Source organism: Mustela lutreola, chromosome 10 (assembly GCF_030435805.1).
Source record: "Mustela lutreola isolate mMusLut2 chromosome 10, mMusLut2.pri, whole genome shotgun sequence".
NCBI classification, from domain to species: Eukaryota; Metazoa; Chordata; class Mammalia; order Carnivora; family Mustelidae; genus Mustela; species Mustela lutreola.
Window position 1 is genome coordinate 76,269,926 of NC_081299.1, and position 21,915 is coordinate 76,291,840.

General features: G+C 43.4%; 1 protein-coding gene and 1 pseudogene across 3 annotated transcripts in view; one reads left to right on the forward strand and one right to left on the reverse strand.

Annotated features, from left to right (window-relative positions):
* Window positions 1–373: 373 nt before the first annotated feature.
* LOC131810530 (uncharacterized) lies at window positions 374–20,646 on the reverse strand (annotated as a pseudogene).
* ZNF326 (zinc finger protein 326) overlaps window positions 20,479–21,915 on the forward strand; it is a 37,920-nt gene continuing 36,483 nt past the window's right edge. Inside the window, exon 1 of one of the 3 annotated variants that reach the window (XM_059134999.1) lies at window positions 20,479–20,660. In XM_059134999.1, the coding sequence (XP_058990982.1) occupies window positions 20,645–20,660 (16 nt within the window). In that variant the 5' untranslated portion in view covers window positions 20,479–20,644. The remainder of the gene's footprint in view (window positions 20,661–21,915) is intronic. The other 2 variants (XM_059135001.1, XM_059135000.1) reach the window with 2 other exon arrangements.

The window sequence follows — 21,915 nt, forward strand, 5'->3', positions numbered from 1 at the left end:
AAGATTGGAGAGAGAGAGAGAGAAAAAGGCAAGAGTACAAAAACGAGTTTTGGGTAGTATATCAGATAATCTTCCCTTTTGTAAGATCGAGATGAGTAGAAATATATTCTCCTGAGGGAAGTCTTTCTTTGAGGTAGGAAATTCCTCAGACATCTCCCTTGCTCCAAATATTACCTCTTTTAGTTACAGGGAGTCCCTTACAAGACAGATTTTCTAAGGCAATCCCATTGCTCTGCAGTATAATTTCAAAAGTATTTTCTTACTGAAAACAAAATTTGCCCTTTTGTTTATAAGAATCTTCCCCTTGGAACACAGCCTCGGAGTTGTAAATCAAAACTACATGTTTACCTTATCGTAGATTACTTTCTCTGATTCAGAAGTTTTGATCTTTGTGAAGTTGATCTTCAAAGAGCCAGATCAGCCACCTGGGTTCAGTGTTGTCCGCCTCACTGGCTGGACTGGAGAGATTGCAGTGAACTGTGTTTATTGACTTGGCCAGATCGTTGCCTTCTGGGCAGAGGGCGAGGAGAGCAGCAGAGAATCTGGAAATAAGACCATCCGCCTCTCACAGTGGACTTGGAGAGACCCACTTACCTAACCCCTTCTCCTCCTTTTGGGTACCTGGCAGGGGCCACTGCTTCGGGAGTAGGCAAAGAACACGACAAGGTGGAAGGTGGAAAGTCTCCCTTGGTTCCAAGGAGCAGAGAAATATTGAGCCCATCTGGGAAAGAGAATTTATCACAGGTAGAAAACTGGAACCAGAGAGCTGATCAGGGGTCGAGGCAGTGCGAGGGACCGGCTGTTTCCTTTGTCTTTCCCATGGTATGGATCTTCTCCCTCTTGTGCTCTTTCTGCCTTTCTTCTAAGCTATGTCTGGTTTGTTTTTCTCTATGTATTAATGGGCCAATTCTTCAATCCAAATGCCAGGAAAGAGCTAGTCCAAATGACTTTGCTTAATCACATTGTCCTTTTGGGCAGTACTCTTGGCCCAAGGCACCTTCATGAGCCATTAGCTAGCTGATGGACAGGCTGCCTCAGGCTAGTGCCTACCTCTAGTCCCCTCAGTGATCACTGATGCACAGACATCAGCCTAATCTGACTTTCCTGATCTGAGGGGCTGTCGTCAGGGCAGTGTATGCTAGAAGCAAGTGTCAGATAACACAGTCTCTGGAACTTGCATTTAGACCAGGTCCCAGTGCCATCTCATGCCCACTTTGCTGGACCAGATTTGCACTCAGATTTCCTTTTCTGTAAATAGGGAATAAAAATGAAGCCTATTTCACAGGATTGTGATGAAACTTGAGCAGGCTAACGTATAGGTGAAAGGGCTTATTAAATTATTAAATATTATACTCATGACATTATTATCAGAAAGAGATCATCTCAAGCCATGGTGACCCATTTTGGCTTCATCTATAAAGAGAACAGTGACAGGAAGCATGTAAGGAGTGTGGGGGTAGGGATGGACAGGAATGCCCGGTGACCCTGAGTTAAGAGGTATCCAGTCCTGGTCCTCAGGGTCTAACAAGGCTCTCGGTGCTTGGTATATGTGTGTTTGTAAACGCATATGCACACACTTGTGTGTGTGTGTGTGTGTGTGTGTGTAAAACGATGGACAGAGAATAGAGAACACTCTTTTTTTAAAAAGAATTTTAAAAATTTATTTACTTGAGAAAGAGAAAGAAAGAACACAAGCAGGGGGAGCAGCAGTCAGGGAGAGAGGGAGAAGCAGGCTCCCTGCTAAGGAATGTGGGACTTGATTCCAGGATTCCCGGATCATCACCTGAGCCGAAGGCAACACTTAACCAACTGAGCCTCTCAGGTGCCCCTAGAAAACCCTCCTCTATCTCTTCAGAGTCTCTCTTCCCCTTTACTGATGGTCCCTCTCCCTTTTTAAAAACATATTTTATTTTTAAGTCATTTCTACACACAATGTGGGGCTCCAACCCACACCCCTAAGATCAAGAGTCACACATTTCAATAACTGAGCTGGCCAGGCACCCTCTAATGGTCCCTTTTTGCCACTAACCTTTCCAAATTTCTTTAAATACCAGGAATAAAGTAAACAGGAAATAAAAATATCAGAGCTGAAAAGAGAGAGGTGACAGTCAATAGGCAGAAGTCATATGATACTGGGTGTGAGTTCCCCAGGAGGGCTGGGAGGTTCAGCCCATAGAACTGGGGAATTCTGGCTCATAACCAAACATCCTGTAGATGCCAGTAAGTCTCAAGCTCTTTGTATGAAGAGTGGTCCTAACCTTGGCCAGAGCTGCATCTGGGCACCCCCGGAACTCCCTGATTCACGCCAAGGTAGCTGAATGAGGGTGTGGTCCTGCCAAGTCCAGTGGCTTTACATGCTGAGCTCCCCAGACCCCTCCTTAAAGCACGGGAGGGAAGGTGGGGGTGGGGAGAACTGCAACTGCCTGCCAAGATCCTTCTTTAGCAGAGCTCCTCTCCTGGATTGGAAACCTTGGCCCTGTTCAAGTAGGCTCCGGTTGCACACATTCAGGCTGTCACATAAAAATGTACTGAAGCATATAGGAAAAATGTAAAATTTCTTCATAAAAACAATGCTTTCCAAAACACACTGCAAGCTGGAATGTCTTGGTCCAGCAGACTATCTACTGAATTCTGCTGGCTGAGATGGGCCAGGGACAGGCCTCATGAGGGAGGAAGATTAAATAGCGGAGCAGGAAAAGTGGGAGCAAAGTTTGGATATGTTCCTCTGAGAAACACACAGGAAGGGCAAACAAGGGGAGATAGGGAAGTGAGGAAAGAGATGAATCATTCTCCTCTATATTTGGCTAATTCCCTCATTGGCATTGGCAGATCTGACTGTCAAATCGAAGTCCTGGGGTCCTTGTTTTCTTCTCCTGGGGCTTTCTGTTCTATGTTAATTAGGACATTGGAGAAATTGTCATGATAATTATAGTGTCTAGACTTGGGAAACTATGGGAAGCAGTAAGTGAATATTTAATTGCAGAGTTGAGAAGACACGTGTAGACAACAGTATTTTAAAAGTCTCTTCTGAGAACAATGCCGCACGGAGCTATATTTCTTGGGATTGCTCTGACGTTGCCTGTTATGTAAGGGGAATCTTGGATGTTTCATCTGAGCATCTAGGGTTGTCAAAATTTTCATTTCTTCAAGAAGATTCCAAGGATCTGCGAAGAAAGCTGTGCTGTAGAGCTCTGATCTTTATCAGTTTTACCTTCAGAGAGTATCGTCATAAGGGGTGGTGGAGACAGATGTTCTAGTTTGTTGCCCAGACTGGAAGATGTTGACTGATCCTCTTGGAAAGATAAGTCAAGTAATTAGGATGGGAACCTCCCACCTTGCTGCATTTGGTAATCATATTTTCCCTTCCACAGAGTCAATGACACACTTTCTTTAGCTGGTTGGTGGAAGCATGGAACAGAATGTTTTCCTTCTCAATATACAGTTAATCCATGCTTATTGTTATCTAGTTAGAAATCCCCATTATTCAGCATTTCCCCACTGGGAGAGGACAAAATGATTGGTGTTCCTAATGATGCCTGGAAGGTTCCTGGCTATCTCCAGCTGCCTTTTATTTTTCCGGATGGAAATATCATTACTGTTTCTGCTGATTATGCATGTAAAACTGGCTTATTGTAAAGATTCAACATTGAAAAATGAGAAAGTGGAAAACCCCTTTGTAAATGCCTCACCCATGGTTAATCCCCCAGGTAAACACTCCATAGACTAGTATAGGTCCCTTGAGAATTTTCATGCATATAAATAGGCACATGTATAAAGAATATATTTATGCAAATAAGATTGTATTATGCATACTGTTGAGTAAACTACCTTCTTATTTTATGTGTCATAAACAACTATATTAAAACATGTAGAACTACTTCAGTTTTTTTTTTTAGAGTGGGGAGGGAGGGGAATCCCAAGCAGTCTCTATGCCCAGCACGGAACCTGATGTAGGGCTTGATCTCACAACCCTGAGATCATGACCTGAACTGAAATCAAGAGTGGGACGGTAAACTGACTGAGCCACCCAGGCACCCCTTTAATCTTTTTAATGGTTTCATAGCATTAAGTAGTACAGATTCATCATCATTGATACCTTTAAAGATTTTATTTATTTACTTGAGAGAGAGAGAGAGAGAGTGCATAAAGGAAGAGAGAGAAGCAAACCCCCAGTGAGCAGGGAGCCCTGTGTGGGACTTGATCCCAGGATCCTTGGATCATTACCTGAGCCCAAGGTAGACACTTAACCCACTGAGCCACCCAGGCACCCCACCACCATTATTGATTTTACTCTGTATCTGTTAGTGAATACTTAGGTTGCTCCCTATTCATTGCTATTAGAACTAATTCTGCAATAACATTTTAGCAGTTCTTTGATTAATTTTTAAAAAATATTTATTTATTTATTTTAGAGAGAGAGAGCAAGCAGGGGAGACAGAGGGAGAGGGAGAGAGAATCTCAAGTAGACTCTATGCTGGATATAGACCCTGACACAGGCCCAATTTCATGATGCTGAGATCACGACCTGAGCCTAAACCAGGAGTCAGATGCCTAACCAACTGTACCACCCAGGTGCCCCTCTGATGATTTTTTTTTAAGATTTTATTTAAATAAAATAAAGAGAGAGGAGAGAGAGGAGGAAGCAGGCTCCCCGCTGAGCAGAGAGCCCGATGCGGGGCTCAATCCCAGGACCCTGGGATCATGACCTGAGCCGAAGGCAGAGGCTTTAACCCAGGCACCCCCACTCTGATGATTTTTTAAAGATCAACTATATTGGGACACCTGGGTGGCTCAGTGGGTTAAGCTTCTGCCTTCAGCTTGGGTCATAATCTCGGGGTCCTGGGATAGAGCCCTGCATTGGGCTCTCTGCTCAGGGCAGAGCCTGCTTCCCCCCTCTTTTCTCTGGATTGCCTACTTGTGATCTCTTTCTGTCAAATAAATACATAAATAAAATCTTTTAAAAAAAGCAACTGTATTAGTGCTTCTTTTTAAACTTAACTTAATTGAAATATAGTTTAATACGATGAAACAAACTCATTATACGTGTACACTTCCATGAATTTTGACATGAGTATCCACCCATGTAACCCATATCACAGCTAAGGGGATACAGTGTTTCCATCACCTCCACAATTTCCTCCTGCCCTCTTGAAGTCACCCCTCTCCTGGCCCCAGGCAACTGTTGGTTTGCTTTCTGTTACTATAGAGTAGTTTACATTTTCTATAATTTCATGTAAGTGGAATTAGATAGAGTGTACTCCCTTGAGTTTGTCTTCTTCCACTTCACATAATGTTTTTGAAATTCATCCACATAGTTGCCTGCATCAGTGGTTCATGTTCATTTCCAAGTATGGCTGAGTCCTAGTCCATTGTGTGGGTTTACCACCATTTTTCTATTCAACTGCTGGTGAAAATGTGGATTCTATCCAGTTTGGGGCCATTATGAATAGAGTTGCTATGAACGTTTGTGTAGAAGCCTTTGTGTAGACATATGTTTTTATTTCTGTTGTATATGAACTTTATAAGAATCCACCAGACTGTTTTCCAAAGTAGTTTGCACCAGTTTACATTCCTACTGGCTGTGTGGCCAAGTTCCAGCTACTCTACATTTTTCTCAATATTTGACATGTTTGTCTTTCTAAGTAGAGCCATTGTATTGGCTGCATAACAGTACACCATTATCACTTTAATTTCTATTTTCCCAGTGATGAATGGTGTGGAGAATCTTTTCATAAGCTTTTGGCCATTTGTATATCTTATTTTAGGAGGCACCTGATGAAATATGTTGCCCATTTTTAAAAAATCAGGTTGTCTGGGGAGCCTGGGTGGCTCAGTGGGTTAAGCCGCTGCCTTCGGCTCGGGTCATGATCTCAGGGTGCTGGGATCGGGTCCTGCGTTGGGCTCTCTGCTCAGCGGGGAGCCTGCTTCCTCCTCTCTCTCTCTGCCTGCCTCTCTGCCTGCTTGTGATCTCTCTCTGTCAAATAAAGAAATAAAATCTTAAAAAAAAAAAAAATCAGGTTGTCTTCTTATTACTGCATTATAAGAGTCTGTTATATTCTAGATACATCTCCTTTGTCAGATGTGTGCATTGCAAATATATTCTCCCAATCTGTGACTTGCTGTTTTTTTTCTTAATAGTATTTTCCAAAGAGCAAAATATTGAAATTTTAATAAAGTCCATGAATTATTTTTTGAAATGTAAAAAAAAAAAAAAAAAACCCACAACCCCACAAAAAAGAATGAGATTAAATAGTGGTTAGTGCAGTTTTTGTACCAAGCGCATAAAATATTTCAATTCCTTGGTAATTGTCAACTGTGTGTTAATTAGAGTATTGGATTAAACAAAGCATCCCTTTTCTTTATTGCCTTGGCTAACAGAATTCACTATACTTATGTGTCCTCATGCAGTGACTCTGAAAGTCATCTTAAGCCCCTTCCCCCTTTTAAAGAAACTTAATTGGGAAATATAGAGAAAAAAGAATACATCAGATCTCTGCTGACCATTTATAACAAAATACCTTTTCTCTAAATGAGCACTCTATAAAAGTCTGTCAAGAGTTATAATGAAAGCCTGTATCAAGTGCTTACTACTATCAGGCAGTATGTGCTCAATGGATTCTTTCATTTAGTTCTTACAACAATGACCCTAAGAATGGGTCTCCATTCTTATTTCCACTTTTGTTGTTGGTGGTGTTATTTCCACTTTATAAAGAAACTTTTCAAGTTCACTGAACTGAACGGAGAGCTAGGATCTAAACTCCAGCTATAGATGTGTCTATATGTTTTATTTTTTTAACTGACTGAGCCACCCAGTCAGTTAAATGTATTATTTAATTGACTTCTCTCTAGCAACTTAAATTATTATGCTTTATTTTTTTTTAATAACTTATTTATTTCAGAGAGGGTGAGAGGGGCAGTGGAAGAGAGAGGCTTAAGCAGACTCTGCACTGAGCACAGAGCCTGACTCAGGGGTCGATCCCACAACCCTGATACCAGGAGCTGAGCTGAGACCAAGAGTCCGAAGCTTAACTGTACCACCCAGTGTCCCTGTGCCTGTGTGCTTTAATTACCACCCGCCCTTTACTCATTCTATAAGTTTTCTTTGGTGCATTGAAAGAGATGCATTATGTGTAGATTGTAACTTAGCAGTGTAGCTCAATTGTTGTACTCTAAGATTATTTACTACCCAATCTGTATTCTGATTTCCCCCAGTCTCCCAACATGTCCCCCAATATATTTTAACACCAATATTTAATCCTTATTAATAGCATGTTTGATGCTATTTATAGGCCAATAATAACCAGCCATTACATCCCAACCATATATTTTTATTTTTAAATAGCATTTATAGGGCTGCCTCCTCACTCTTATTTAGGCATTTGATTTTAAGGGTAAACTTTTTTGAGATTTTAATATTTCATTTCAACTGCAAAAAGAATTTTTCCAATGTAGAGACTTCATTTTTAAACTCATACTTGCCACTATTCTTAAGTAAAAAATTCAAAGATTCTGGTATTGAATCTTCTAACTCTCTGACAAGGTAGAACTCAAAGAACAAGACTCTGGAAGGCTAGAGAGAAGTTACTAAGGGAGACGAAGGCTGTCTCTCATAAATAAGAAATTTTGCTGAGTCACAGCTGTCCTTCTGCATTTTCAGAAAAAAATAATGCAAATTAGTGGAGCCATGTAGTCGTGAGGTCTCTGTGCCTCAGAGAGCTGACTTCTGGGAAGGGGTGGTGCATTTTCAACATGGGGCTGGGAGGGGTGGTAGAGCATGTTAGCGCCATGAGCATTGTTGATTGAATATGGCAGTTATTAGGCTCTGCAGTTGCATATTCTAACGGTTGTCCTGGGGGGGAAATGTCTAAGCAGAGTTGCAGAAGCCAACTCTAGGACATGCAGTAGTCCCTCTTCCTTGTTACTCTGTGCTTTAAAAATTAAATAAAGTCAAGCGTACCATGAACATTTCCTTTCTCCTTTTCAGTTTCCTGAAGCAAAAAACAACACAGAAATTAAGGGGTTTGGAAAAAATTCCGCTGTCTTACATTAATTACAGAACTAAATATCACAAAATTATGACCTTTCTTCCCTTAATAATGTGTAACAGTGGGAATATTTAAGTCATAAAACAATTTGGGGAGAATGGTATTCTGTGCAAAGGACATCTACTACGTTCTGTAAGAGCATCATTCATTTCCAGGTTTGGGGCACATATTTTGTCAAAAAACTAGAGCCAAACCTACCTCTCCCAGGCAGTTTTGGAGAAAGAGAGGGAGTACAGGGAGAAGAGTGAGTTCCCAGAGTTAGGAATTTTGTCCACTGATGGCAGCCAGGCAAGTAGATCCCTGGAAAAAAACAGTACAGACCCCTTCCCGGCTACAGCTGTCTTATCCTCCTACTCCATCCTGCCCTTGGCTCCACACCTCTTTTTAGAGTTCCTGCAAGGATGTGGTTGGAGGGGAGGAAATTGCAGAGAAGCGAGTGGAAAAGAGCTCTTCAACACTCAGCATGAGGTGTGGGTAAGAAATCTCCTTGGGTTGACCTTACCCATTTTCTAGTCTTCTTACTTCCACTTGTTAGCTAAGTGACCTTAGAGAAGTACCCCCTTGTCCTCATCTGAAAAGTCAAAGGTTGGGATTAGAGCTAGATGATCTTCGAATGCCTTTTAACACCTGACAACTGGGGCTCTCTTCTGTAATTCTTTGGGACAGCTTGAACTTTCTTCATCCAAGACAATGCAAAGCAGCTTGTGCTTTTCATAAGGATCTGTTTTAAAAGATCCAGGTACTTTCCTTTTAAAACAACTTACTTTTCTAACTCCTAGGTTTCTTTATTATTTTTTTTTTTTAAGATTTTATTTATTTGACAGAGAGAGATCACAAGTAGGCAGAGAGGCAGGCAGAGAGAGAGGAAGGGAAGCAGGCTCCCCGCTGAGCAGAGAGCCCGATGCGGGACTCGATCCCAGGACCCTGAGATCATGACCTGAGCCAAAGGCAGTGGCTTAACCCACTGAGCCACCCATGCGCCCCCATAGGTTTCTTTAAAAACAAGTATGGGGACTGATTGGTCAGAATAATGTGCTTCTAGGAATATCCAATGGTAGGAAGGTCATTGATTGATCAAATGCACTCTTGCTTTCTCCTTAAGGACTGCATATTGGCCAGAGTATGACTCCATATATTTTTCCTCCCTTCCTTCCCTCCTTCCTTTCTTTTTAATAGGCTTTAATCCACTTTCTTTTTCTTTTCTTCTCTTTTTTTTTAAGGTTTATTTATTAGAGAGAGAGAGAGAGATCACAAGCAAGGGGGAGGGATAGAGGTACAAACAGATTCCCCGCCGAGTAGGGAGCCCGATGCAGGGTTCAGTCCCAGGGTCCTGGAATCCTGACCTGAGCCAAAGGCAGATGCTTAACTGACTGAGCCACCATGCACCCACCTTATTTTTCCTGTATAAAACTGTGGTGGCCACAGTGGGAGCCAGGGTCCTCTGCACAGACTCTGGTGTGGTTCTCTACAAGATGGTATGTGAATTCCTGATAGGGAGACTTGGTGCATACAGTCTCTTTCCAGAGGTCAGGGGTGAGATACCTGTAGGTCTTAGAAATGGCATAAAAATGACCTCGGCCAAGTTGCCCAGGGTGGGCATGCAGCCCCTGGCCGGGGTGTAGCAGTTGTTACTACTGGCCATTGTCGGAAGCTTCTTGGTCACAGGGGCTGAGGCAACCCCTCTGGGGGCAGGGATAAGGTCCATGAGCACAGAGCCATAGCAGCAGGTCACCTTGTATGGGACAGCATGGGCCTTGCCAACCTTGTTCCCCCCATGTGTGGGACAGTGTTGACCTTGTTCCCCCAGCCTCACTGCATGGGGGTGATGGATGGCCCCACGGATGGCAGTGGGGTTCTCTACCTCCTCAGAGAACTTAACACCCCGAGGTATCTATTGTGATCTTCAATGGCAACAAATGCCTTGAACCCAGTCCGCTGGCCCACACAAGGCTGCTTCCGCACAGGCATCATCTTCAAAACCCTGTCCTTGAGGGATCCTCTCAGGAAAAAAGTCAGTGTTCTCAGATTCCTTGATGAGTAAGAAGAAGAGGTAGATCTCCTCTAAGAACTTGATCTTCATGTCCTTGGCTCAGTGGTCCAGCTCAGTGACAGTGATCCTTTCCTTGTCCTCAGTCTTGACTTTGCCAGCTCTGTAGCCCTGGCCTCATTACCCCACACCCACCCCTGCAACACCATGTATCCATTTGGTGTTTTCTCTGCGAGGAAGCTACTTTCCTTTCTTTAAGCCTGATCTCAGCTAGCTCACTCTTCATCAGGACTGAGGATGGAGCTGTACAAAAGGTGAAGTAAGCTTCTCTTTCAAGACAGGAGAGTGAGCCTATGTGCATTACCTCCCTGCTAAGACTCCCCTGGAATAAAAATAAACAGGTATGGAGAAAAGTGTGTGAGGGGAAAGGATAGAAGCCAATGGAGTAGAGATTTAAAAAAAAAAAATGTCTGAAAGATAAAAAGCGAAAAGGGAGGATTATGGTTGGATTAGGCAGAAAGTACCACAGGCTAGAATATACAAGGTAAAATGGCAATTAGAAACTTGAGAAAAAGCAAATTCTGAACAATGAAGTCACAGGCCACACATGACGCAAACTACATCTAGGCATGAATATAAGCAGTTAACAGAGTGTAAGAAAAGGCAATCCATTTGACCTTGATGCTAGAAATAGCCTAATTTGAGAGACCAAGGGGTTATAACACTGGGGTCGTGGAAAATGTCAATGTTCCCATTGATCATAAAATATATACAGCATATTGGCTTATTTCCATTATTTTATATTTTAATAAATTTTATCTTTTAAAACAGTTTTAGATTTACAGAAAGATATAAAGCTAGCAGAGAGTTTTCCTATTATTAACATCTTAAAGATTTTTTTTATTGATTTATTTTACAGACAGAGATCACAAGTAGGCAGAGAAGCAGGCAGAGAGAGAGGGGGAAACAGCAGAGAGCCCGACGCAGGGCTTGATTCCAGGACCTCAAGATCATGAGCTGAGCGGAAGGCAGAGGTTCAACTCCCTGAGCCACCCAGGCGTCCCTATTATTGGCATCTTATGCAAGGATTATCCATTTGTTCTAATTAACAAATGAATATTGATACATTGTCATTTACTAAAGTTCATGTTTTATCAGATTTCTTTAGTTTTTCCCCAGTGTCTTCTATTCCTATTGCATTTAGTCATCCTGTCTCTTCAGGCTCTATTTGGCTATAATAGTTTTTCCGGCTCTCCTTGTTTCTGATGACCTTGATAGGCTGAGGAGTACTGGCCAGGTATTCTGTAGAATGTCTCTCATTTGGAATTTGTCTAATGTTTCCCTTATGATTAGATTGGGGTTGTGGGTTTTGCAGGGAACACCACAAAGGTCAGTCATTTTTGTCACATCAAACCAAGAGCACACACTATCAACATGACTTATTGACTTAGCACTCTTACTGACCTTGATAGCCTGACTGTGGCTGTGTTTGCCAGGTATTTCCAGTGTAAAGTTACCTGCTCCCCATTCACACTGTACTCTTTGGAAGAAAGTATATAGGCTTTTAACGTCTTTTTTTCCCCCCAAAGATTTTATTTATTTATCTGACAGAGAGAGAGAGAGAGAGAGAGCACAAGCAGGAGGAGCAGCAGGCCTCCCCACTGAGCAAGGAACCCAATGCTAGGCTCAGTCCCAGGACCCTCAGATCATGATCTGAGCTGAAGACAGACACTTAATTGACTGAGCCACCAAGGCACCCCTAAGCTTTTAACATCTAAAGTCAATCTGTAGACAAAGTAAAAAGAATATTTTGTGGTTGCAGTACAGAAGGTAAATATTAACAGTTTTGCTGGTGGTAAAGTGGTACTGACAACAATGAGAAGCAGAGGAGAAGTGGAGCCATGAGAAGGGGCACAATACCTTCCATTCATAGAAGAGGAAACGCACAGATACCCTATTAAAAGAGATAGAAATTTGAGTCCTCATTTGAAAACATGAAGATTTAGTTTTATTTTATTTTATTTTATTTTATTTTATTTATTTATTTGACAGAGAGAGATCACAAGTAGGCAGAGAGGCAGGCAGAGAGAGAGGAGGAAGCAGGCTCCCTGCTGAGCAGAGAGCCCGATGCGGGGCTTGATCCCAGGACCCTGAGATCATGACCCGAGCTGAAGGCAGCGGCTTAACCCACTGAGCCACCCAGGCACCCCTGAAAATTTAGTTTTAATAGACGAAATAAAAAGCTATTATTTCTATTGAAATTTGGAAGAGAAGGATAGTGTGAGATACATGCTTATTTTCAAACCGTGGAATCAATTGATATTCACTAAAGTTGGTAATGTAAGAGAGGTAATAGTACAGTGGAAGGAAATGCCACATGATCTTACCCCAGATGACACCAGAGTTTTCACCTGTAGAGGGGACCCAAGCTAAGCAAGGAGAAGAGGAAAGGCTGTTGCTTTTCATTGGAAGTTCTTTTATACTGTTACATTTGTTACCCTGTGCACAAATCGTTTGCTTTAAAACCAGACATGATGTTTAAGGGGATGCCGGGACTTGTACTAGATCTCCTAGTATGACCCCTTTTGCTAACCCACCTTCGGTCATCCAAACCAAGCAGTCGTTCACAGAAACCACGCTACCAGGGTTTTGTTGTGGCAGGAACCTTACTTCTGAGAAAGTAAAAGGGTAATCTTCTTAGGTCTTTGATTTGTAGGAGAGGCATTACCTTAAAAAACAACAACAACAACAACAACAACAACAGCAAAACAAAACAAAAAACCTCCTTTTGTTTCCCTTGAAATAAAGACTAGGAAGATTTCAGTTGCAAAAGAGAAATTGGCTTTAAGATGCATCAACTGTCTCTGGTTGAAAAGTATTGGCAGTCAGTGGAAATCCTCTGTGTTTCCTGTGTTTAGCATTTATACAACCTGTTTCAGTTTAAAAGCCCTTTACTGTCATTAGTTAATTACCTCCCAAGGGCTGCAGGGTAGTTATAGGGAATACTGGAACCAAGCCAGCTTTTAGAGCTCTTGGATGTACAAGTGTCTGTACCAGCCCAATTCAGATGTAGTTGTTACACCATTTCCTACACATGGATTGATTGGTTAATGTGTGGCTATTCAATCTCTAAAGTTCCATCTCTAAACTTGACATCTTCTCAATAAGTACAAGTTACGGAAACAGAAGAGAACTTATTCCAATAGCATCTCTTGTAAGTATTTTGAAAATCAACAGTGGTAATGGTTTTAGTTTTATCATTTAATAAGATTCTCCAAAGTGAAGCCCAAGTACTGGCACTTATTAAAAGTGCCCTGGATGATTCTAGAGTAGAGCCAGGCTTGAGAACCACTGACTTAAATGGCCAAAGTGCCTTCCCTTATCCCCAACAATAATTTTATCTACAAGGAAAATGAAATACAATATTTGGCTAAGGAGAACTAATTGAAATAGATGTTACATCTTGTATTATATCAAATACATATTTTACATTATAAAAGTGCTAAAGGGGAACCCAGGTGACTCAGCTGGTAAGTGTTCGACTCTTGGTTTTGGCTCAGGTTGTGATCTCAGGGTTATGAGATCAAACCACGCATTGCGCTCTGTGCTCAGTGCAGAGTCTGTTTAGAATCTCTCTCCCTCTCTTTCTGCCCCTCCACCTCCCCATCAATAAATAAATAAATAAATGATTTTTTAAAAAGGTGCTAAAGAAATTTGGAGAACATAGAAGAGTAAGTATGTAAAAATGGAACACAGAAAGAATCACTGTTCATGTTTTACATTTTTCTTTCTGTTTTATCTCTATGCTTTGTCTTTTAAAAAATTATTGGTATTGCTGGGGCACCTGGGTGGCTCAGTGGGTTAAGCTTCTGCCTTTGGCTTGGGCTGTGATCTTGGGGTCCTGGGATCAAGCCCCACGTTGGGCTCTCTGTTTGGTGGGGAGCCTGCCCCGCCCCCCGCCTACTTGTGATCTCTGTCAAATAGATAAATAAATAAAATCTTAAAAAATTAAAAAATTTATTGGCATTGCTGTTATCAGATTCCATAAAAATTTTTGCATCTTGTTTTTCAAGTTTGCCATCATAATAAGCATTTTCCACTGTTCTGTGCCTTAAAAGATCATCTCTAAAGACAAAATCTACTGAAATGAGGCAAACAGGGGGATTTATAACCACAATTGACCCAAAATAGAAATTCGGGTACTTTCAAAGAGGCTCCCAGGCATATTCTCTACCCCATGTCCCTTTAGAACACTTCAGACCAGCAGGAACTAGATAGACACGTGCTCCGCTTCTGTTGTCAAACCTTGACTATATTTGGTGTGTGGTGCCCTCTACTGGGTGTCCTGGGACTGTGCCCTTTTTTTGCTGATAAACTGTTGGCTAAGGAAGGGGTTAGATTGTATGTGTACAAGGCTGAATTTCGTTTGTTTTTATTTTTTATTTATATTTGTTTCCCTAATATAGAATTGAAGTTATTTAAATATAGGATCTGACTGCAGATCTGTTTTCTTTTTATTCCATCAACATTTTTTTTTTTTTATGATTTTATTTATCAGAGAGAGAGAGGGAGAGCAAGCACAGGCAGACAGAATGGCAGGCAGAGGCAGAGGGAGAAGCAGGCTCCCCGCTGAGCAAGGAGCCCGATGTGGGACTCGATCCCAGGACTCCGGGATCATGACCTGAGCCGAAGGCAGCTGCTTAACCAACTGAGCCACCCAGGTGTCCCATCCAACAACATTTTAAAGTCTACCATGTGCCAGGTATGGTGCTAGCACAAAGATGACATCTTCACCTTCAGGTGGCTCATAATCTAGTGGGAGAGTCACAGTCAGGTGGGATAACCTACTTACTGAGTCCTGGACAGTCCTATGGGAGAACTTGACTCCATGTAGATCCTGGCTCTCCTCTCTCCTCAATGAAGCACACAGCTTTGGGAGAGACACATGTAGCAGAACCAGGAAGAAAGGGGACACCTTCCTAGCAGGGCAGATCCACCAAATCAATTCTGGCAATCAGTGGAGTTGACAGATGACACAGACAGCTTGCTTTACATTTACTTAGAAGATTAAAATTTATGGTGGGCTAAACACATTAAGAAGATAAAATGAGTGACAATAACTCAGATATTTAATTGAGCCCCTAGAAGGGAATAAACCTAATTTTCATAGAAATGTATATTTTATATAATACATACCTAAGGAAGAAAGGTAACACTTACATTTTGAAGGTTTTTTTTTTTTTGTAAGATTTTATTTATTTATTTGAGAGACAGAGATCACAAGCAGACAGAGAGGCAGGTAGAGAGAGGGGAGGTAGCAGGCTCCCCGCTGAGCAGAGAGCCCGATGTGGGGCTCTATCCCAGGACCCTGGGATCATAACCTGAGCCGAAGGCAAAGGCTTTAACCCACTGAGCTACCCAGGTGCCCCTGTATTTTACTTTTAATGGAGGGAAAGAGAGAGGTGGGGAAAGGAGTAGAAGGAAAGGGAAAGAATCTTAAGCAGGCTCTATGCCCAGAGTGGAGCCCAATATGGGGCTTGATCCCATGACCCTGAGATCATGACCTCAGCCGAAATCAAGAGTGGGTCCCTTGGGGCACCTGGGTGGCTCAGTGGGTTAAGCCTCTGCTTTCGGCTCAGGTCATGATCTCAGGGTCCTGGGATCGAGCCCCACATTGGGCTCTCTGCTCAGTGGAGAGCCTGCTTCCTCCTCTTTCTCTGCCTGCCTCTCTGCCTACTTGTGATCTCTCTTTCTCTCTGTCAAATAAATAAATAAAATCTTAAAAAAAAAAGAAAAAAAGAAAGCACAGGACAAAGTGGGGAATCTCTAAAGCAGTCATGATCCCTTCTTTGCTGTATATTCTCTTTGACTGCGTTAGGTACTGTTACACAAGATGGTCTGAAGATTGGCAAAATCTCTCTTCTTTTTTACCTGAGCACCTTGATGATGACATTGGGTGTACAAGGTTGGCTCCATACAACAATAGACCTAAGCATGACTGTATAATATTTGTCAGGAATATAGAGACAACAATTGCTCATTGCACAGTCTTGGACAAGTAACTTAATTTTTCTCTTTAACTTCCTTCATTTGGAAAGGATATAATCTAGCTTATTGTAAGGAGGAGAACTAAGGCATGTAAAAGCTTCTATCAAAATATTTGGCACATAATAGCTGCTCAGCAGAGCATGATTGAGATGCATGTGTGTGCTCTGGAGCCAGGCTTCTTGCGTTTGAATCTTGGCTCTACTTTTTGTTTCAGTGGTGTGACCTTGGGCAAGTAACTTTACCTTTCTGGGTCTCAGTTTCCTTATCAGTAAAGTGGGTGACAGTACTACCTACATTTTGGGTAGATAAAATGAGTTAACACATGTAAAGTGCTTTGAAACATTTATTTATATATAGGGTTTAATAAAAGCTAATTATTATTTTAATTGCTATTCCTTTGAGCTTCGAGAGACACCTGCATCTTTTCGAAGTTGCGTATTAAAATCAGAGACATCATCTTGTTCTATGTATAAAACACAACCATTCAGTGCTATCCACACCAGCTGTTTTCAGCAGCTTTCTATTGCCATGGGCTCTGTAACCAGCTCTCCTTTGATAAGTCCCACAGTAGGAATTACTTTGTTTACTTAAATTTGGTTGCTTTACTTTAAGATGGTCATTTTCAGTTCTTGACCTCCCTGAGTATTTATGAATTCCCTAAAGAACATGGGGAGGAAGAAAGAGTTATTTGGAGCAAATCAGGAAAGCATCGTGAAATTAGGACTCCCCTTTGTCACCCCATAGTCACTTACTCTCCAAAATCATAAAATCATAGGATGCTGTGATTTTTTTTTTTTTTTCAGGTGAAGCTCTGGGCATTTAATTTCAGTCTCATTAGGGCTTTTCTTCAGTGGTGATTTTGTTGTCTCTCCTTAACACACAGTGCCAATGTGCTACCTATAGGTCACCTAAAAATGGTACAAAGGAGGGTCTCCGAAGAATCTGAATAAAGAGTTAGACAAGGTTATAACTAACTCACTACAAGGATCCAACTATGCTAATCGCTATTAAGGTGACATGGAGGGAAGGGGTTTAAAAAGAGGTCCCGTGACTATTGAACCTTGAAGAATGGCAGATGAGGAGAGGGACCGCAATAGAAATGGAGAGAACAAGGTGAGCAGGGGCTTGTGAAAATGCATGGCTTGTCTGGAGAGCAGCAGATGGTTCTGTGTTGCTGGAGCAGAAGGTGTGTGGGTGAGGGCTTAGGAGAGGAGGAACAGAGGCCCCTGTTTCCTCAGGGGGTCCACTTACCCAGTTCTCCGGTTCTAGGGAAGGAGGTGGTGGGGCTTCTCTGACAGCTCCCTCAGGATCAGGTCTTAGGGGTAGCTCCCCATCGCCTCCTTCTCTCTGCAGGCTTCTCTTGACCTCACACCACATATCCTTTTAACCGCTGCACTTAAAACAAAACAAAACAAAACAAAACATAGTCTCTTCTCTTTTCCAATAGGCTTTGCTGGCCTGGTGTTGACTAACCTGCCACCTATTGTGAAATGAATGGAAGATGTAAGGGCCTAAGACTTCGGCAAAACACTGGCCCCTCAGGATAAAAATCTAAGCCTAAGCAAGTGGGAACAAGCCCAGGAGCCTGGATAGTTTCTGGGGAATAAGAAAGAGATAACAACGAAGGAAGAAAATGATGTTTGGCACATGGTTGGTGCTCAATCAATATTTGTTCGATGCAGAAATTAAGGGATGACTTGATGGACTGTCAGGTATTGCAAGGTGTCTCAGGTCTTGTGGCATAACTCAGGTATTGCCACCTCTGTCAGAAACTTCCTATTTGGGAAAGAAGAAGGGTGGGGAGAAGATATCTGTGTATTCTGGCTCTCCAAGCATTTGTTCTGAGGCCGGATTTCTTCTGGAGTGAGGAGTTCCTTGAGCAGCAGTTTTCTCTTTCAGAAAAGAAAGAAGTGTATGTATGTGTGTGTGTGTGCATGCGTGCATGCAAGCACATACAAATAATACACAAATACAAACGGTGACCCAATTATTTATTCCTTACATTCACGACAAGACCTGAATACCACAGGTTAGAAACCATCCCTTTGCCATGATGCCAAAAAAAAAAAAAAAAAAAAAAAAGTAAAAAACGTCAAGAGTGCTCACTTGGACTTGATAAACATATGTGCTCAGCACTTAGGATACAAAGATGACTTGGTTCTAAGCTCAAAGGGCTTTTAATGTGGATAGACATAAATCCAAACAGAGTATTTAATGCAAGGGAGATAGTGTTCTATCAGCGCTTAGCCCAGGGCCTTGCTACTGTGAGTATGGTTGGACCAGCAGCAGCAGCAGCATCTCCTGGGAAACCTGTGAGAAATGCAGACTCTTTGGCTCCAACCCAGACTGACTGAATGTGAATCTGAGTTTTAATGAGATTGCTAGGTGAGTCATTTAAGTACTGGCCTAGTGTGTGGGGATGGGATGTGGGAGCATTTCTTAGAGGAAGTAAATCCTGAGCTATGTTTTGAGAATGAGTAGGATTCACTGGGTGGTATAACAAGCAGCTAGAAAAGCGTAAGTAAAAGTTTAGGGGCATGAAGAAGCGTAGGGATGTTTGGGGACTTAAAATTGCTCACCAAAAAGGAGACAGTACGGGAGAGGAGGAGGGAGAAATGGAGGAAGATGGCCGCTTAGGCAGTGGCCAGATCCTGCTGCACGTGCTCTAGGTTTCAGAGCTTGGCCTTGGCCTAATCCATAATAAAGACCCATGATGATGACATGTTCAGATTTGTGTTTAGAACACTGCAGCCCTGAGAAGCCTGAGAAGGTCAAGGTCAATGGGCAGAAAAATGATTTAGGAAGCTACAGCAATAGTGTGGGAGGGAGAGAATCAGAGTTGTGCAGGTACTGTAGGTAGTGCTGTGGGAATGGAGAGAAGGGAACACGTTTAAGAAATTTTAAGAGGTAATAAGCAGATGAAAGACTTCAGTGTGGTTGGGGGAGGGAGGATGGGAGAAGCCTGTGTCTTGATGAGATGAATCGTGCAGGCTTCCGGCTAGGATTAGTGGGTGGTTGCTCAGGACACCACTAAAAGAGATGAAAGAATAGAGGAGGATGAACAGGTTTGAGAAGGAAAATTATGAGTTCAGTTTTCAACATGTTCAGCTCAGGTGAATAGAAAACATGTATAGGAGGGAGAAAAAAAAAAAAAGAAGAGAATAAGGGTGGAGAACTGTGTGAATCAATTGGGGTGGAGAAGGAAAGTGGTGAGGAAGAAACAATGCCCTGTGAAGATTTGGGGCTATAGTAATGCACATAATGTATCTGCAATTTTGTTTTCCAGTCCTATTTCCACAGGCTGCTGTTATGGAACTTGGTTCCAGCAACTGATTGGACCCTAAAGAAGAGAAAATGGTTTTGATTCATGGTTTCCCATCTTGTGATCAACCCATTGTTGACACTATTTGCTCTACTACAAAAGGAAAAAAAAAAAAAAAAAGGAAAGAAAGAAAGAAAAGAAAAAAAAGGGGTGCCAGGGTGGTTGGGTCGTTCGGCATCCGCCTGGGATAGAGCCCACATCCGACTCCATCTTCAATGGAAGATCTGCTTCTCCCTCTCTCACTCCCCGGCTTGTGTTCCCCCTCCAGCTGCCTCTCTGTCAAAGAAATAAATAAAATCTTAAAAAAAAAAAGAGAGAGAGAAAAGAAAAGAAAGAAAGAAAGAAAAGAAAGAAAAAAAATTAACCTGGAGTTAAGCTGCTGCAGAATCAGAACGAACATTTTTTTTTTTTTCCATATTGCCCTGTGGGGTGAATAATTTGGCCCACTTCCCCAACACTACTTCCAAAGTGGCAGTAACACGATAGCAATATGTGTGAGGGTTTGTGCATGGTCATTCTTCAAGCTCTTGGCGACTTCTGTCACAAATCTTCCCTGTCATTGAAATTTTACAGCCCCTTTTTATTTTGCACCTTAAAATTCAGAAACTGGTAATAACTTGTCTTGGCTCATTCCCGTAATTATTTCCTATTCAGCAATCTGTTCTCCTCGGCTCACACAGTTGTCAAAATCGTCCCGGACTTATGCCTCTCCACAGCAAAAAGCCCGTTAAGTACTTGAACATTTTCCGCACAGTCGTCACCAGCCAATAAAAAGCAAAAGGTCGGCACGTGGTGTATTAGTTTGGGCAGGAGGAAGGTATTCCGATCCAATCCTTTCGCTCTTGCCAGGATCAAACATGGCGGGCCGCCGCCAGAATTTCCCGAACACCCAGTTCGCTTTCCCGTGACCCCAGTCAGTCTTCCGCGCTCCTCTTTCCACCTTCCTTCCTCCTCCGACGCTCGGAGAGGGTCAGCACCCCGGAGCGTGACAGCCGACCTGCTTCCCGCCCCCACCAGAGAGCCCGCCCACCAGCCCGCGCCAACCAATCGCAGGCCGCGCTTCTGCCGCTGGCAGCGCCGGCCGGCCCCGCCCCTCCGCCTCACTGTGGCCTGCGGCTCCCGGGCCGGTAGCGCCGCTTTCCGTCGCGCGGACTGGTGGTGTGGAACCGCGGGCCCCGGGTGTTCGCCGCCTGCCACAGTTCTGCCCAGCGCCGCCGAGCCGGTGAGCCCCGAGCCTCCGCCATGGACTTCGAGGACGGTAAGCAGAGCTTCTGGCTGGTCGCCGCGGCGGACGGGAGGCGGGGTGGCCGCCCCGGGGGTCTGTTTACGGTCTCAAGATGGCCGTGTGGGCTTTGTTCTGCGGGCCCGGAGGCCGCCCGCCCGCCGCGGGCCCAGTGCCCGGAATCGGCCTGTGTGGGGACCCGCGCGCCCTGTCGCGCCGGCCCGGCGCCCACTGCCGCCGGAGACCTGGGAGTTCCTTGCCGGCCTCGGTGCGGGGAAGGGCGCGCCCAAAGCGCCACGGCCTCCGGAGTGGGGCCCAGACTCGCGCCCCGGGCTGGCCCCGGCCGCGGTGCGTGGAAATTGCCCCGGCGCCTCCAGTTCCTCGGTGTCGGGCAGAGAGGAGAGTGGGGCCTTCCCCGCCTCGTCTCGCGTCCGCCCCACGGGGCGGCGACCCAGCTCGTCCGTTTCGTAAATCCTCTACCCGGTGGCTTCTTAGCAATTTTCAGAGGCCCGATCGCAGTGAGGTTTCTTGGCTTCGTTTAAGCTGAGTTTAAAGGGCGTCTGTAAGTGACAAGTACAGGTAGATATCGAAATAAGCTGTTCCCCGTTGGCAAGCTAGGATGTTTATCCACCAGAATTGCCTGGTCGTTAATCCCTAATCTGAAATACTTCTGTGAACCAAAGCATTTTTCTTCTGGATTGTGTATGGCTGGGACTTAAGTTAGTCAGAATTCTGGCCCAGCATCCCGTGCCCTTCAAATTCAGTTCTGTGCCCAGCCGCCTGGGTTAGACTTCCCGTGTAAATCAACTGTAATTCAGCAATGCCTTTCAGTCGTCTCTCACGCTGGTTCTGTAAACCATTTTCACGGGCTCACAAAGTAAAATGAATTTGGTCTTCACCTTGTCTTCGGAACTTGCCTAACTTTTATAGGAATCGGCGTCAGAATGCGTCCCTCAATGACAGCATTAGGGAAGGGGAAGAAGGGTTTGAATGGTTAAACTGGACCTAATCCTGAGTAGCCAGACGTTTCTAATAAAACAGATCGACTAACTAGTTGTAAGTCACATACCCAGCCAAAACCCAATCTTCTTTAACATTGTAGTTCGTGTGATCTCAGCATGTGAGTCTGACTAGATGATCTTTTGATCTTTGATTTGATTTCATGCCACAAAGAATTAAAGCGGCCAAATCTAAGTATGTGAAAGGATACTAGAATAACCCTTTTCTGAATCCTTTTAAATTACTTTCAAATAGGAAGTTCAGCTCTTAAGAGTAGCACACTGATGTTTTT